The sequence below is a fragment of the Morus notabilis genome, unplaced genomic scaffold (genome assembly GCF_000414095.1).
Source record: "Morus notabilis unplaced genomic scaffold, ASM41409v2 Scaffold609, whole genome shotgun sequence".
In the NCBI taxonomy this organism is placed as follows: Eukaryota; Viridiplantae; Streptophyta; class Magnoliopsida; order Rosales; family Moraceae; genus Morus; species Morus notabilis.
This window is the reverse complement of record NW_010357993.1, coordinates 260,174-274,198: the sequence shown is the minus strand read 5'-3', so window position 1 is coordinate 274,198 and position 14,025 is coordinate 260,174. Positions and strand designations below refer to the sequence as shown.

At 34.1% G+C, this 14,025-nt stretch overlaps 2 protein-coding genes across 5 annotated transcripts; both read left to right on the top strand.

Annotated features, from left to right (window-relative positions):
* Window positions 1-2,091: 2,091 nt before the first annotated feature.
* LOC21412184 lies at window positions 2,092-3,349 on the top strand. Of its 4 annotated transcripts, XM_024177327.1 has the most exons (5): window positions 2,092-2,223; window positions 2,345-2,422; window positions 2,519-2,573; window positions 2,646-2,729; window positions 3,129-3,349. In XM_024177327.1, the coding sequence occupies exons 1-5, from the start codon at window positions 2,126-2,128 to the stop codon at window positions 3,150-3,152; spliced, it is 339 nt and encodes a 112-aa protein (XP_024033095.1). In that variant the 5' UTR covers window positions 2,092-2,125; the 3' UTR covers window positions 3,153-3,349. The 4 variants fall into 4 exon arrangements, 3 of the variants coding, with proteins under 3 accessions (XP_024033095.1, XP_024033096.1, XP_024033094.1); XM_024177328.1 differs by lacking the exon at window positions 3,129-3,349 and having other exon boundaries at window positions 2,654-2,960; XM_024177326.1 differs by lacking the exon at window positions 3,129-3,349 and having other exon boundaries at window positions 2,646-2,960.
* A 1,859-nt stretch (window positions 3,350-5,208) lies between these two features.
* On the top strand, window positions 5,209-11,645 carry LOC21394940 (ubiquitin-activating enzyme E1 1). The gene is made up of 8 exons (XM_010091230.2): window positions 5,209-5,224; window positions 5,391-5,412; window positions 6,635-7,308; window positions 7,456-7,670; window positions 7,885-8,679; window positions 9,067-9,935; window positions 10,044-10,479; window positions 10,868-11,645. The coding sequence occupies exons 3-8, from the start codon at window positions 6,810-6,812 to the stop codon at window positions 11,462-11,464; spliced, it is 3,411 nt and encodes a 1,136-aa protein (XP_010089532.2). The 5' UTR covers window positions 5,209-5,224; window positions 5,391-5,412; window positions 6,635-6,809; the 3' UTR covers window positions 11,465-11,645.
* The last annotated feature ends 2,380 nt before the right edge of the window (window positions 11,646-14,025 follow it).

The window sequence follows — 14,025 nt, the reverse complement described above, 5'->3', positions numbered from 1 at the left end:
TAATTACTATAACTAAAATATTATTATTTATTATATAATCTTATAATATATTATAAAATATTATAATTATATTAACAATTTTAATAATATTATTATATTCTATATCATAATTATATAATATATAATATATTAATAATTTTATTATATTATATTACATTTTATATATTATATTATTTATATTGATATATAAAATATTAATGTTATATATTTTAAGGGTAATTTTTTCAATATGAAAATATTCATGTTCTATTCTATAGTATTTCTAAAATTACAACCAAACAAATGAATTATTATATTATATTACATTTTATATATTATATTATTTATATTGATATATAAAATATTAATGTTATATATTTTAAGGGTAATTTTTTCAATATGAAAATATTCATGTTCTATTCTATAGTATTTCTAAAATTACAACCAAACAAATGAATTAATATTTTTTCCATTCAATTACCATTACCATTGTCATTTCCATTACTATTACCATTCTCTCACTACAACCAAACGCACTAAAAGTTTATGAAAAATAACCTATAAAAAATTCTTTTATTTGTAGGGAGCATTTATGATGTATAATGCCTATTTTACTCCACTAGTAGAAACTATGTTTTAATCGTTAGATCAATTTTGTAACATTCTCATCTGTCGTATGAGCAATTATATCTTGTATGCTGTAAATATTTAATACATACATGCAAAGATATAACAGTTAAAAAAAAAATCTAATAGTTAAAAATAACATTTCCTACTAATGAAACAAAATAAGATTCTCTACCATAAAGATTGCATTCATTGTGAACAACAAAATAAAAATTTCATCCATATCCTTTATTACATTACTTTTTGTAATAATAAATGCTTTTAATTTATTTACTCAAATAGATTAAAAATACGTAAATACTAATTAAAATGTGCTAATTATGCTTCTCTTCTTATATTGTGTAGAAGTAAAAGCACAACTTAATCCTGCTTTCCTACATTTGTTTTTTTATCGCAACATATGCTTCCAACTTTTGTCTACACAGATGAAACTTGATCATATAACAAGCATTTTTATTTATTAGGTTAAAATCACACGCATTTTTATTTATTAGGTTAAAATCACACTATTCACATAAGATGAATCTCGTTAAATAAAAAAGTAGAATCCAATTGAATAGGACCTATCATTTTATGAGGATAGTGATTTATCCTCGTTACATGAATATGTCCTTTATGTTATTTCTACCGGTTATTTAGTAAATATTTCTAAACGTAAGATGTGTTCAAAATTATACTAAAATTAAAAATTGTACAATTTTAATAGAATAATAATATTTAATGGTTCAAAACAATTATATTAGTACTGTAATTTTTTTTTTCGTATTGGATCATATTTTCTTAACAATAAAGGAAAATTTATTTAAGCTGTTAAAAGTTTTCAGCTAAAAGCTTGATGACTTTCTTTTCAACATGAGATCATTCAATTGTTAAAATTTAGACCGTTTTGGTGCATCCAGTTCTTATTCAGACTCACCGGATAGGACGCGTTTAATAGAAAAGGAACACGGATTTGATGGAATACAAAAAAAAAAAGAAAAGGAAATTTGCGTTTCAACTTTCAACTAACTCTTTTTTTTAACTGAATAAACTTATACGTGATCATAAATCTTCTATGTTCCAAAATATAGAAAAAAAAAACTCATATTTTTTTTTGGATGAAGAAAAGAGAATAAGGTCATTAGTTTATGAACGGATTCCAAAATACTGATTAGGACCAAATTATTAAAAAAAAAAAAAACTACAAAACGACAAGATGATGTACGAGTGGGTTTGGTATTGATTTTGAGAGAGAAAAAACACTTATTGAGACAGCTAAAATTTAAAAAGCTATTTAGTAAAACATATTTTTAAATAATTTCCTCTCAATCTGAAACAAAAAGTAGAATCAGCCTAAAGGCTCATTCTGATTTCAGCTTATACGGGAATCGGTTTTGAGAATTTAATGAAATTTTTTATTCCTAATTTTACTCCCAATGAAATCTCAAATTTACCACCTCAGAAATACATTTTCAGATCTCGGTTTATCTCCTCCTCTCTATTATCTCTCTCCTCATATCAAAAAAACATTTTGAGAGTTATGTCTTCTCGCTCCTCCTCTCAGTTATCTCTCTTCTCTGGTTTCGTCCGAAGCGATCTTCTCCGGCTCCATTCGCCGGTCTCTCTCTCCGGTTGCCGGTAGGTGCTCGTTTGGTTTCTCCTCCGTTTGTCTTCTCACGAAGTCCACCTCCATTTTTCCATGTTATTTACTCTCTCTGCGCTGCTCTGTTATGTTATGTTCTGCGAGAGCTCACTGAAGAAAGGACAAAAAGTCAAGCTTTTTGACGCACAGAAACCCGCAAAGAAATCATGGGCGGCGATATGACATCTTCTTCTGGTATTGTCTCTCCTAAATCATCATTTCTTCTCATTTCTTATTACCAAAATTTCAAAAAGTTTGTCACTAATTCATCCCTATAATACCGAATTTTAGGAGAAGACTCTTCGTTGGACTAGGATTTCTCCCAACTGTCTTCTCCCCTTCTCAAGTACTTTTTCTTTTTTATTTTTGAAATAGTCTTTTTTTGTGTGTGAAAATTTGACATAAGTATGATTTTCAGTGGCTCAGGGATGGTTTGAACATGAAGGTGGAGATTTGTACAGTGGATGAAAGAGGCGAATTGCTCTATCAACAGGTTGACAAAGTAAGTCATCGAAATTCCTTAGTTTCTTTGGAGTTTGAAACTAATTAGAGGAGGAGAGGCCGTGTTTATCAAGAAATCTTACGAAGTTTTGATGAATTGAGGATTCGCAGTCAGAGATTGGAAGAGGCAAAGAGCAAAATCTTGAGATTTTTATGTTATGTAATTCATATTTTTACTATTAAGTATTTCCTTTGTTCTTGTGATCATTTTGGGAAAAGGAATCACTACTTTGTCAACTTTTTTTTTGGCCATTTACTTGGTCTAATCCCACGTTTGGTATTATTTTTGAATTTGAATTTTAGCATGATAACAATGACTATTAAGATTCGTAACTTTGAGCTCTGAATATTCATTGAAATATTTGCTTCTAGAACTCATGAGACTATGAAAATTTCACAGCTACACTCTGGGAGCTTGGATTGAAAAGGTTGGTGGCATGAAATTGAGTCACTATGATGTGCCAAAAATGACATTTCTTCTATTGATTGGTCCAAAAGGATCCGGGAAAAGTAGTCTTGAAATAGATTTCCATTCCTCATTTCTTTTCAGTGCGGTTTTCTTGTTGTATTGATTGTTTAGACATTGTTATTCTCTTTCATTATGGTCTTCTTGTTGTATTCATGTTGGAGACATTATTGTTTTCTTTCAGTGTGGTTTTCTTACTTTATGTTTAAGACATTGTTGTACAATGACATTTCGTATTACTACTTGTATGTGAGTCTGATTGTTTTTATTGCACCATATTGAATGACAGATTTATTGTTGTTGCCAAAAATGGCTAACAATGATGATGAGTTCGATCTATAACTTGTATGTACTATTGCTCGACTCATTGTATATTACTACAACACGTATGTTCATAAGAATCCGTGTATGAATTCTTCACAAACTGAAAACATGTGGGTGACGGAATTATTAAGAGGGCATGAAATTAGAAGTTATAGGATGTTTAGAATGGATAACAACGTGTTTTTGAAGCTATGTAATGATCTACAGAGTAACTACGGGTTACAGGGATCAAGGAATATGTGTGCGCGACTGAAATACTTGGAATGTTTTTATTCATTTTGGGTCAGGGTGCGGGGAATCGTTTAGCACAAGAGCGATTTCAACACTCCGGTGAGACTGTAAGTAGATATTTTAATTATGTTTTAGAAATTGTATGTCGTATGAGCATCGATATTATAAAGCCTCCAGATCTAGAGTTTAATGACGTGCCAATAGAGATAATGACAGATCGTAGATATATGCCACATTTGAGAGACATGCCTAATTATTCATTTACGAAGCAAGTAAAAATAGTTATTGCAACAATGTTGCTTCATAACTATATTAGGATGCATGATAAGTATGATCGACATTTTTAAGAAGTCGAGAATAATCTAGATATTTTTGCTTATGAAGAGCATCAACTGGAGAACAATGTAGAAGAAGATGAAGCTTCACTATCATAAGAAATGGATGAAGTACGAGATCAAATTGTGACAAGTTTAATGAACACGACTTAATTCTTTTAATGACTCTGTCAGTTTTTGAACACAGAATGTACTTTTTTGTTCAACAAATTGATTACTCACTAATGCTCATTTTAGTTCTAACTATATTGTGAATGAAGAAATGAAAAAAAAAGAATTAATTATCATAAAGTTATTGTTAAAAAACTCAAAATCATAACATTATGTTTTTTTAAAGTTAATTAAGTATTTCTAAATACCAAAAATAATTATATATATTTAAGTTTCATATCATGTATATTTTAGTCATTTTACATACCCACAACAATTCAATATCAAAATTTACCAAGCGTTATTACACTGATTTTAAAACCAGTACAGCTACTATAATTACAATTTATCAAATACTCAGCTGTTTTTTCCTTCAACACAGTTAAAAGAAATTTTTTTAAAATTTACAGCACTATCGAGCCATAGTCTCTCTGCACAGTGCCAACCGAAACCAAACAAAACCATAATTTTATTTACATAAACCTCTCTGGAAACTCTCTCATTTCCCCAGTAGCTTTTAGAATTTACGGAAAGAACACAAAAGGCCCAGTTTAATATTGATTTTGAGAGCTTAAAATCACTTTTTCACCCTGCTGAAAATTTTCTATTCCCCATTTTACCCCGTTGAAATCAAATAATCTTCGGTCCCGTTTACTTCGCTGATTCGAGTTTAGAATTTGAGTTTTTCTACAGTAAAAAGTTCTCATAAATAATCACATTTAATTTTTTTACTACAGTAAAAAATTCTCACATAAAATTATATCTCAACTCAAATTCTAAACTCAAATCAATAAAGTGGACGAGGCCGTATACTCGTATTCATCTCTCATGTCTGTCATCACTCCATTTCTCTCTTCTTTCCCTCCGTTCTTTGCACTCTCTCTCTTGTCTCGCTCTTCTCTCTCTCTCCGGTCTCTGCTCTCCATTCTTCGTTCGCCGGTCTCCCTCTTCTCTTTCTCTGTTCTCTCGGCCCCACCATTATTATCAAAAGTAAGATTTTCTTTTTTTCTTTTCTTTTCTCTTTCTTTTTATTTTTTTCTTGTCCCCAAAAGAGCTGAGCGGTTTTGATATTCGTTTTCTTCTTCGCATTTCAGTTTCTCAGGTCGTAGAATAGAAATATTCTGAAATGAGTTCGTTTTGTTGATGTGTTTTGCAGCCCAAAGGCTGCTTCCAAATGGGTATATCTTATATTATCAATTTTCCTTTTTAGTTCTATTATGGGCAGTGAAGGATTTTTTTTTTTGGTAAGGTATTGAGGTTGTGCTTTGATGGGTTTTGAAGAATAGTGAAGATTACTTTCAATTGCTAGAATTTGGCCCTTCTTATATTTGTTCACAAGTTGATTAATTATTATTTCTGGGTTTGAGAAATTAGTCTCTGAACTCGGGGAAGAAAAGGGGAAAAAAAGGCTTTACGAGTCGTATCTTGGAGACTTCAAAACTGCAAATTGTGACAGAAGAAAGTCTATTTTTGGTTCTGTTTCGGTTTCAGTTTCGATTCTCTTGAAGTTATTTCAACTAACTTTATACTTTGGGATAGCTTGTTACTGTGAATTCTGTGAATTAGAATGAATTGTTATAGCATTTAGTGTATTAAGTTCCTGTGAATTCTGTGTATCATATGTCTTCCTACATTTTTTATGAACGAGAATGATTGTAGCTTGTAAGTTTTTTTTTTGTTGTTGAAAGAATTGTAGCCTGTAAGTTATGGAAGTAGAATGAATTAGATTTTAACATTATAATGTCGTAACTGATAAATCGATTTAACAAAAATAAAAAAAAACAGAAGAAGAGGTTATAAATTGAATTTCGTAGTGGATCATGTTGCTAAAAGTTTAAAAACGTTTTAATAAAACAAAAATAATGTTTCCATGATCCAGTCGTCAGAATTCTTGAATATTCACGGGAATTGAAAAGCCTATTTAATTTTTTTCATGTCTCTACCAGTTTTTGAACATGAAATATATATTTTTATTATATATGTTAATTACTCACTAATGTTCATTTTTATTGTAACTATATTGTGAATAAAAAAAAAATAATTATCATAAATTTATTATTAGAAAACTCAGAATTATAACATTATTTTTTTATTTTTTTTAAGTTAAACATGTATTTTTAAATATAAAAAATAATTATATATATTTAAATTTCATACAATATTTATTTTAATCATTTTAACTATCTATAATAATTTAATCTTATAATTTATTAAATGTTATTATATTAATTTTAAAATTAACACAATTATTATAATTATAATTTATTAAACACTCAATTATTTTTTATAATAATTATTTTTTTTAACGCAGTTAAAAGTATTTTTTTTTAATTGACGTCACTACCGAGCTAAGCTTATTGTACGGCACAGTTCTCTAACAGTAATTAGCTATGTTCACAGTTGTGTTCCTCAAAGAAAGTCCCAACAAACCAAAACAAAGAAAGTCACAAATCCAAACTCTCCGAGATTCGATTCTTCTTCTCGACACAATCCCAATTCCCAACCGATACGTTTTCTGTTATGGCCAATTTGGTGATTGACATCTAGCTTTGCTTCGATTCTTTGGCTTGGAATCATGCCCAGATTGGGTCTTGGGTTATTACTGTTAGCCATGGCGCCGATCGTTGTCGGATTGGCGTTACAGAGCTTCGCCGGCTGCGACGCCAGAGCAGCCTCGTCGTTGACGCTTGTTATTCTCGTTTTGGCGATGACGATGAGGTTTTGTGGCGTTTTCAGTGGCTTTCTGCACTTTATCCATCCGAGGAAGAGAGCTTGCGACGGTGCGATTGGGGAAGAAGGCAGTACTAGTGATGATAATAACGTTAAGAGGCGCCGCGTCGGTGCCGGAGAATCGAACGGCGACAATGGCGTCAGCGATGGAAATGGCCGTATCGGAGGTAGGGAGGAACGAGAAGAACGCGCGGTTTCCCTGGCGTCGCGTGATGCGAACTCCGAGGATATCGATGAGGATCTTCACAGCCGGCAATTGGCGGTCTACGGCCGTGACACGATGCGGAGGCTGTTCGCGTCGAACGTCCTCGTCTCGGGGATGCAGGGTTTGGGCGCTGAGATTGGTACAGATTCGAAAATTTCTTCGATTAATTGACGATCAAGGAAGAAATATTTGTTTGTTCTGAACTTAATTAAACCCATTTTGGGATTAGTTATCGAATTTTCATGTGATGTTAATCTGAAAGGTGTTAATGTTTTGTGTGGTGCAGCGAAGAATCTGATTCTTGCTGGTGTCAAGTCCGTGACTTTGCACGACGAAGGGGAAGTGGAGCTGTGGGATTTGTCGGCCAATTTTGTGTTTTCGGGGAGCGATGTAGGCAAGAACAGAGCGCTTGCTTCTGTCCAAAAGCTGCAAGAGCTCAACAATGCTGTAATTGTGAAAACTTTGACTAAGTTGACGAAAGAACAACTTTCTGGTTTCCAGGTATTTTGCGTCCCTATATCATGAAGTATTAAGGTTTGATATTTCTGGTTATGGCTTTGTTCTGTTTTCTTTGGATTCTAAATTTTCAATAGTTACCTGGTTGATAAGATTGTTGTGTTTCTTATGTTTGTTATGGGAGGAGAAGCATATGCTTGTGGTTGGTTTTTCAGAAATTTTCCTTTTAGATTTACTTGCATATTTTCTCGCATTGCAGGCTGTTGTATTCACTGATATATGTCTTGAAAAAGCTGTTGAGTTCAATGATTACTGCCATAATCATCAGCCTCCTATTGCATTCATTAAGTCTGAAGTTAGAGGTCTTTTTGGTAATGTCTTTTGTGACTTTGGACCCGAGTTTACTGTTGTTGATGTTGATGGAGAGGAACCACACACGGGTATTATTGCATCAATCAGTAATGATAATCCGGCTCCAGTGTCCTGTGTCGATGATGAAAGGCTTGAATTCCAGGATGGGGATCTTGTTGTGTTCTCAGAAGTTCAGGGGATGACAGAACTGAATGATGGAAAGCCAAGAAAGATAAAAAATGCTAGGCCTTATTCATTCACTCTTGAGGAGGATATTACCAATTTTGGTGTGTACATTAAAGGCGGTATTGTTACACAGGTGAAACAGCCCAAAGTGTTGAAATTTAAGCCATTGAGAGTAGCACTTAATGATCCTGGTGATTTTCTTCTGAGTGATTTCTCGAAGTTTGATCGTCCATCCCTCATCCACTTGGCATTCCAAGCTTTGGATAAGTTTACATCAGAGTTGGGTCGTTTCCCTGTTGCGGGCTTGGAAGAGGATGCTCAGAAGCTCATATCTATTGCCAGTGACATCAATGAAAGTTTGGGAGATCGGAGGCTTGATGATATTAATACAATACTTCTGCGACACTTTGCCTTTGGTGCCAAGGCTGTACTGAACCCAATGGCCACAATGTTTGGTGGCATTGTTGGACAGGAGATACTGAAAGCTTGCTCTGGAAAGTTTCATCCAATCTTCCAGGTTAGTAGCTATAAAATTGTTTTAACCTTTTACTAGCTATAAGAGTTGTTATAGTCTATGCTTGTAATGTGGAGAATTGAGCTGTTGTGGATGGTGCTGATATTGCTCTACCTAGTGTGGCTGGACAGGACTACTTACACCCATTGATCTCTCTCATACACATCTACGACTATAAGCAAAACCATGTAATCATAATTGTGCAAGAAGTCACCATGAACTCTCTAAATCCATGCAAATTTTTGACTAATAAATTCCTTACTCGGTTTTGGTTGAATTTGTTATACTTAAAGTGTTTGTTTTTTTCTTGGGTCAAGAAGTTTACATTTTTATAAGTTAATTGATCATGCTTTTTGGTTCTAATGATCTGTTGTTGACCTTTTTCTCCAGTTTTTCTACTTTGATTCAGTTGAATCACTTCCATCGAAGCCATTACATTCTAGTGATTTTAGACCGTTAAATAGCCGATATGATGCACAGATGTCAGTTTTTGGGTCCACACTCCAGAAGAAACTGGAGGATGCTAAGGTGTTTATAGTTGGATCTGGTGCACTGGGCTGCGAGTTCTTAAAAAATGTTGCCTTGATGGGGGTTTCATGTGGCCACCAAGGGAAGCTAATAGTCACAGATGATGATGTAATTGAGAAGAGTAACCTCAGCAGGCAATTCCTATTCCGTGATTGGAATATTGGGCACGCCAAGTCCACTGTTGCTGCTTCTGCTGCTGCATCAATAAATCCTCGTCTCAATGTTGAAGCATTGCAGAATCGTGTTGGCCCTGAAACTGAGAATGCATTTGATGATTCCTTCTGGGAGAATTTAACTGTGGTGATCAATGCACTAGACAATGTCAATGCTCGGCTTTATGTTGATCAGAGGTGCTTATATTTCCAGAAGCCGCTTCTTGAGTCGGGAACTCTTGGCACCAAATGCAACACTCAGATGGTTATTCCTCATTTAACGGAAAACTATGGTGCCTCAAGGGACCCACCTGAAAAGCAAGCGCCCATGTGCACTGTGCATTCCTTTCCACACAATATTGACCACTGCTTGACTTGGGCCAGGTCTGAATTTGAGGGTTTGCTTGAGAAGACGCCCACTGAGGTGAATGCGTACTTATCCAACCCAAGTGAATATGCTGCCGCAATGAGAAATGCTGCTGATGCACATGCCAAGGATACCTTGGAACGCGTCCTTGAGTGCCTTGACAAAGAAAGATGTGAGACTTTCGAAGATTGTGTTGCCTGGGCTCGCCTAAAGTAATTCCCTTGATGATGAATCATATATATCTATTTAGATTTCTGTGGATTTTAAATTTTATTATCAATGTTTTCTTAACCTGTCCTGATGTCGTGCTTTTTTCTCAGGTTCGATGATTATTTCTGTAACCGTGTGAAGCAGCTAATTTATACTTTTCCTGAAGCTGCGTCAACTAGTACTGGAGCTCCATTCTGGTCAGCGCCAAAGCGATTCCCGCATCCCCTGCAGTTATCATCGATTGATCCTGCTCACCTTCATTTTGTTATGGCAGCATCAATTCTAAGAGCTGAGACATTTGGAATTCCAATTCCTGACTGGGTTAAAAACCCTAAGAAGTTAGCTGAAGCGGTAGATAGAGTAACACTTCCTGAGTTTCAACCCACGGAAGGAGTCAAAATTGAGACCGATGAAAGAGCTACTAATGTCAATACTGCTGCATCTGTTGACGATGCACAGATCATTGATGATTTGATTATGAAGTTAGAGCATCGTCGAACAAGCTTGGCACCGGGGTTCAAGATGAAACCAATTCAATTTGAGAAGGTCTCACTCTCTCTCTCTCTCTCTCTCTCTCACACACACACACACACACACACACACACACAGAAACCCCACGTGTGTGTGTGTGTATTTTTTTTTCTGGATCTACTGACCACCAAGAGATGCAGCCTAAATTATTCGTAGTTTAAGCTTATTGAATTCACGTCACTGATCCGTTGTTCTAGGTTGTGTAGTTTAATATCTATGGATTTGGTGAAGTGTTGCTTAGAAAATCTACTTTTATGCGTCTCTTAGCACTTACCCTAGATGTAGGATTACAAGTCTTGGTAGTATTGACACTTCCTCTTAGGGGATGATTTTTGCCTTGTAACATTAGAATGATCTGCATGATTCTTACTGACTAGTGGCTCCGACTGTAAATGCCATGTAGGATGATGATGCCAACTACCATATGGACCTAATAGCTGGTCTTGCCAACATGAGAGCTAGGAATTACAGCATTCCCGAGGTTGACAAACTGAAGGCCAAGTTCATTGCTGGAAGGATCATCCCTGCGATTGCAACCTCCACCGCTATGACCACAGGTCTCGTGTGCTTGGAGCTTTACAAGGTTCTGGACGGAGGTCACAAACTCAAGGACTACCGTAACACGTTCGCCAATCTAGCACTACCTTTGTTCTCAATGGCTGAGCCTGTTGCGCCGAAGGTCATCAAGCACCGTGACATGAAGTGGACGGTTTGGGATAGGTGGATCTTGAAAGACAATCCTACCCGCAGGGAACTTCTAGAATGGCTGAGAAACAAAGGGCTAAATGCTTACAGCGTTTCTTGTGGAAGTAGCCTGCTTTACAATAGTATGTTCTCGCGACACGAGGAGCAGATGGACAAGAAGGTGGTGGATTTGGCTAGGGAAGTGGCCAAAGTGGAGTTGCCTCCTAACCGTCAGCATTTGGATGTTGTTGTGACGTGTGAGGACGACGATGACAATGATATTGACATCCCACTAATATCAATATACTTCCGGTAGGTTGTTCTCTAATCCGCCGATTCTGTCAGGCTGTGATTTTAGGATAAGAAAATGATTTGTATCAAGGCTACATGTTAAAAATATTCTTCATCACACGTGCAATATTAATCACAAGTTATATTTAATGTGTACATAATCCTTGGAAACCCTAAACTTGGAAATTATATTTGCTTGTTTTTCACTCTTTATGTGCTTTCGTTAGTGTAGAGGCAGCTTAAAATTGATCGAACAGATACTCTAATATTTAGGACATCAAATTCGTGTACCAAATGTTGTGTACCAAGTTACCAACTAACAAATAGAGTCTCGAAATCTTTAGAAAAAGAACTATAATATTTTCAATTTGTTTTTAATTGAAGAGGAAAAAGATCTTATTCTTCTTGGTAAGTAGTAGTAGTAGTAGTTGTAGTAGGTGATTTGAGTGTAGATTTTGAGTTGAGTTTGAGTTATAACTTGAGTTGAAGTTGTAACTTGAGTTTGTGTTTGGTTGTGTACATTTGAGTGGTGGTTTGAGATAAGAATCTTTTTGAGTTTGTGTTTGAGTGAGTCAAAACTTGAATTTGTATTTAGATAGTATTTTAATAAAAACTCAATGCTGATGAAAAATTTTAATAGGGTATATGGGCGAGGTTTTATTCGTCTTTTCGTTGTCAACGCATAGAAAAAAATCATCTCAATCAGAATTAAAACGAATAAGTTATAGCATTTTTAAGAATAGAAAAAATACTGTTCATTAATTTGAGTTCGAGTGTCTGAACTCGAGTTGAAGGAGAAACTTGAACTCGAGTTTTAGTCCCAAACTCGAGTTTAAACATAAAAGAACATGAACTTGAATAAAGTTGTAACTCGAGTTGTTTTTTTTTTTGTTTTTGACTCAAAAACTCAACTGCCGAACGTAGTAGTAGTAGATAGGTGATTTGAGTGTAGATTTTGAGGTGAGTTTGAGTTATAACTTAAGTTGAAGTTGTAACTTGAGTTTGTGTTTGGTTGTGTACATTTGAGTGGTGGTTTGAGATAAGAATCTTTTTGAGTTTGTGTTTGAGTGAGTCAAAACTTGAATTTGTATTTAGATAGTATTTTAATAAAAACTCAATGCTGATGAAAAATTTTAATAGGGTATATGGGCGAGGTTTTATTCGTCTTTTCGTTGTCAACGCATAGAAAAAAATCATCTCAATCAGAATTAAAACGAATAAGTTATAGCATTTTTAAGAATAGAAAAAATACTGTTCATTAATTTGAGTTCGAGTGTCTGAACTCGAGTTGAAGGAGAAACTTGAACTCGAGTTTTAGTCCCAAACTCGAGTTTAAACATAAAAGAACATGAACTTGAATAAAGTTGTAACTCGAGTTGTTTTTTTTTTTGTTTTTGACTCAAAAACTCAACTGCCGAACGTAGTAGTAGTAGATAGGTGATTTGAGTGTAGATTTTGAGGTGAGTTTGAGTTATAACTTAAGTTGAAGTTGTAACTTGAGTTTGTGTTTGGTTGTGTACATTTGAGTGGTGGTTTGAGATAAGAATCTTTTTGAGTTTGTGTTTGAGTGAGTCAAAACTTGAATTTGTATTTAGATAGTATTTTAATAAAAACTCAATGCTGATGAAAAATTTTAATAGGGTATATGGGCGAGGTTTTATTCGTCTTTTCGTTGTCAACGCATAGAAAAAAATCATCTCAATCAGAATTAAAACGAATAAGTTATAGCATTTTTAAGAATAGAAAAAATACTGTTCATTAATTTGAGTTCGAGTGTCTGAACTCGAGTTGAAGGAGAAACTTGAACTCGAGTTTTAGTCCCAAACTCGAGTTTAAACATAAAAGAACATGAACTTGAATAAAGTTGTAACTCGAGTTGTTGTTTTTTTTAGTTTTTGACTCAAAAACTCAACTGCCGAACAGCCCTTAGTGTTTCAAGTTTTTTTAACTAAAATTTGTCAATTCTGCAGCATACACAAAAAATGAAATATTACCTTTTAAAAAGATGAACTACGTGTCGTTTGTCTTTACGCCAATACATAATATTGAAGACGACATGTCGTTGCAGTCAACAGATGCAAAATGTGTTGGGAATGGTGTCCTAGAAGTATGAGATGTAATAAGATATTTATTATTTAATTAATAAAATAGTTTATTCATCATTTTATGTGCATATATTTATGAATATTTTATAAATATCAAATGAAAATTTCGTGATTATTTATGTAACCTTAAATATTGTATATAAGTGTTATATACGAGAGGATAATGTTTAAGGATAATAATAAAAAACGTTGTTCATAATGAATTTAATTAAAGTTCAGAATCTTTAATTAAAATATTATTAATACATGTCATTCCCATTTAAAATGGAACGGTGCTATCCGCACTGTTAATATGGTAAGATATTGAATGAGTGTATTTCGCATAATGAGATTGTATGGAACAGGGACACAGACACAATATGAATTTTTAATAATTTCCGTTAAGCATAGAAATTCTAATTGAGTCTACCGATGGTCATATATAGAATGATCTTAATCCTGAGTTCTTAACAAACTCCTATTTATGGATTTATGTCTTTTG

Excerpts from the sequence above, each read along its gene's own strand:
- LOC21412184 (XM_024177326.1), top strand. The coding sequence starts at position 2,126 with ATGTCTTCTCGCTCCTCCTCTCAGTTATCTCTCTTCTCTGGTTTCGTC. Across the intron at positions 2,224-2,344 it reads GTCTCTCTCTCCGGTTGCCG|AAAGGACAAAAAGTCAAGCT; the intron begins GTAGGTGCTCGT and ends AGCTCACTGAAG. Across the intron at positions 2,574-2,645 it reads CTGTCTTCTCCCCTTCTCAA|TGGCTCAGGGATGGTTTGAA; the intron begins GTACTTTTTCTT and ends TATGATTTTCAG.
- LOC21394940 (XM_010091230.2), top strand. The coding sequence starts at position 6,810 with ATGCCCAGATTGGGTCTTGGGTTATTACTGTTAGCCATGGCGCCGATC. Across the intron at positions 8,680-9,066 it reads AGTTTCATCCAATCTTCCAG|TTTTTCTACTTTGATTCAGT; the intron begins GTTAGTAGCTAT and ends CTTTTTCTCCAG. Across the intron at positions 9,936-10,043 it reads GTTGCCTGGGCTCGCCTAAA|GTTCGATGATTATTTCTGTA; the intron begins GTAATTCCCTTG and ends CTTTTTTCTCAG.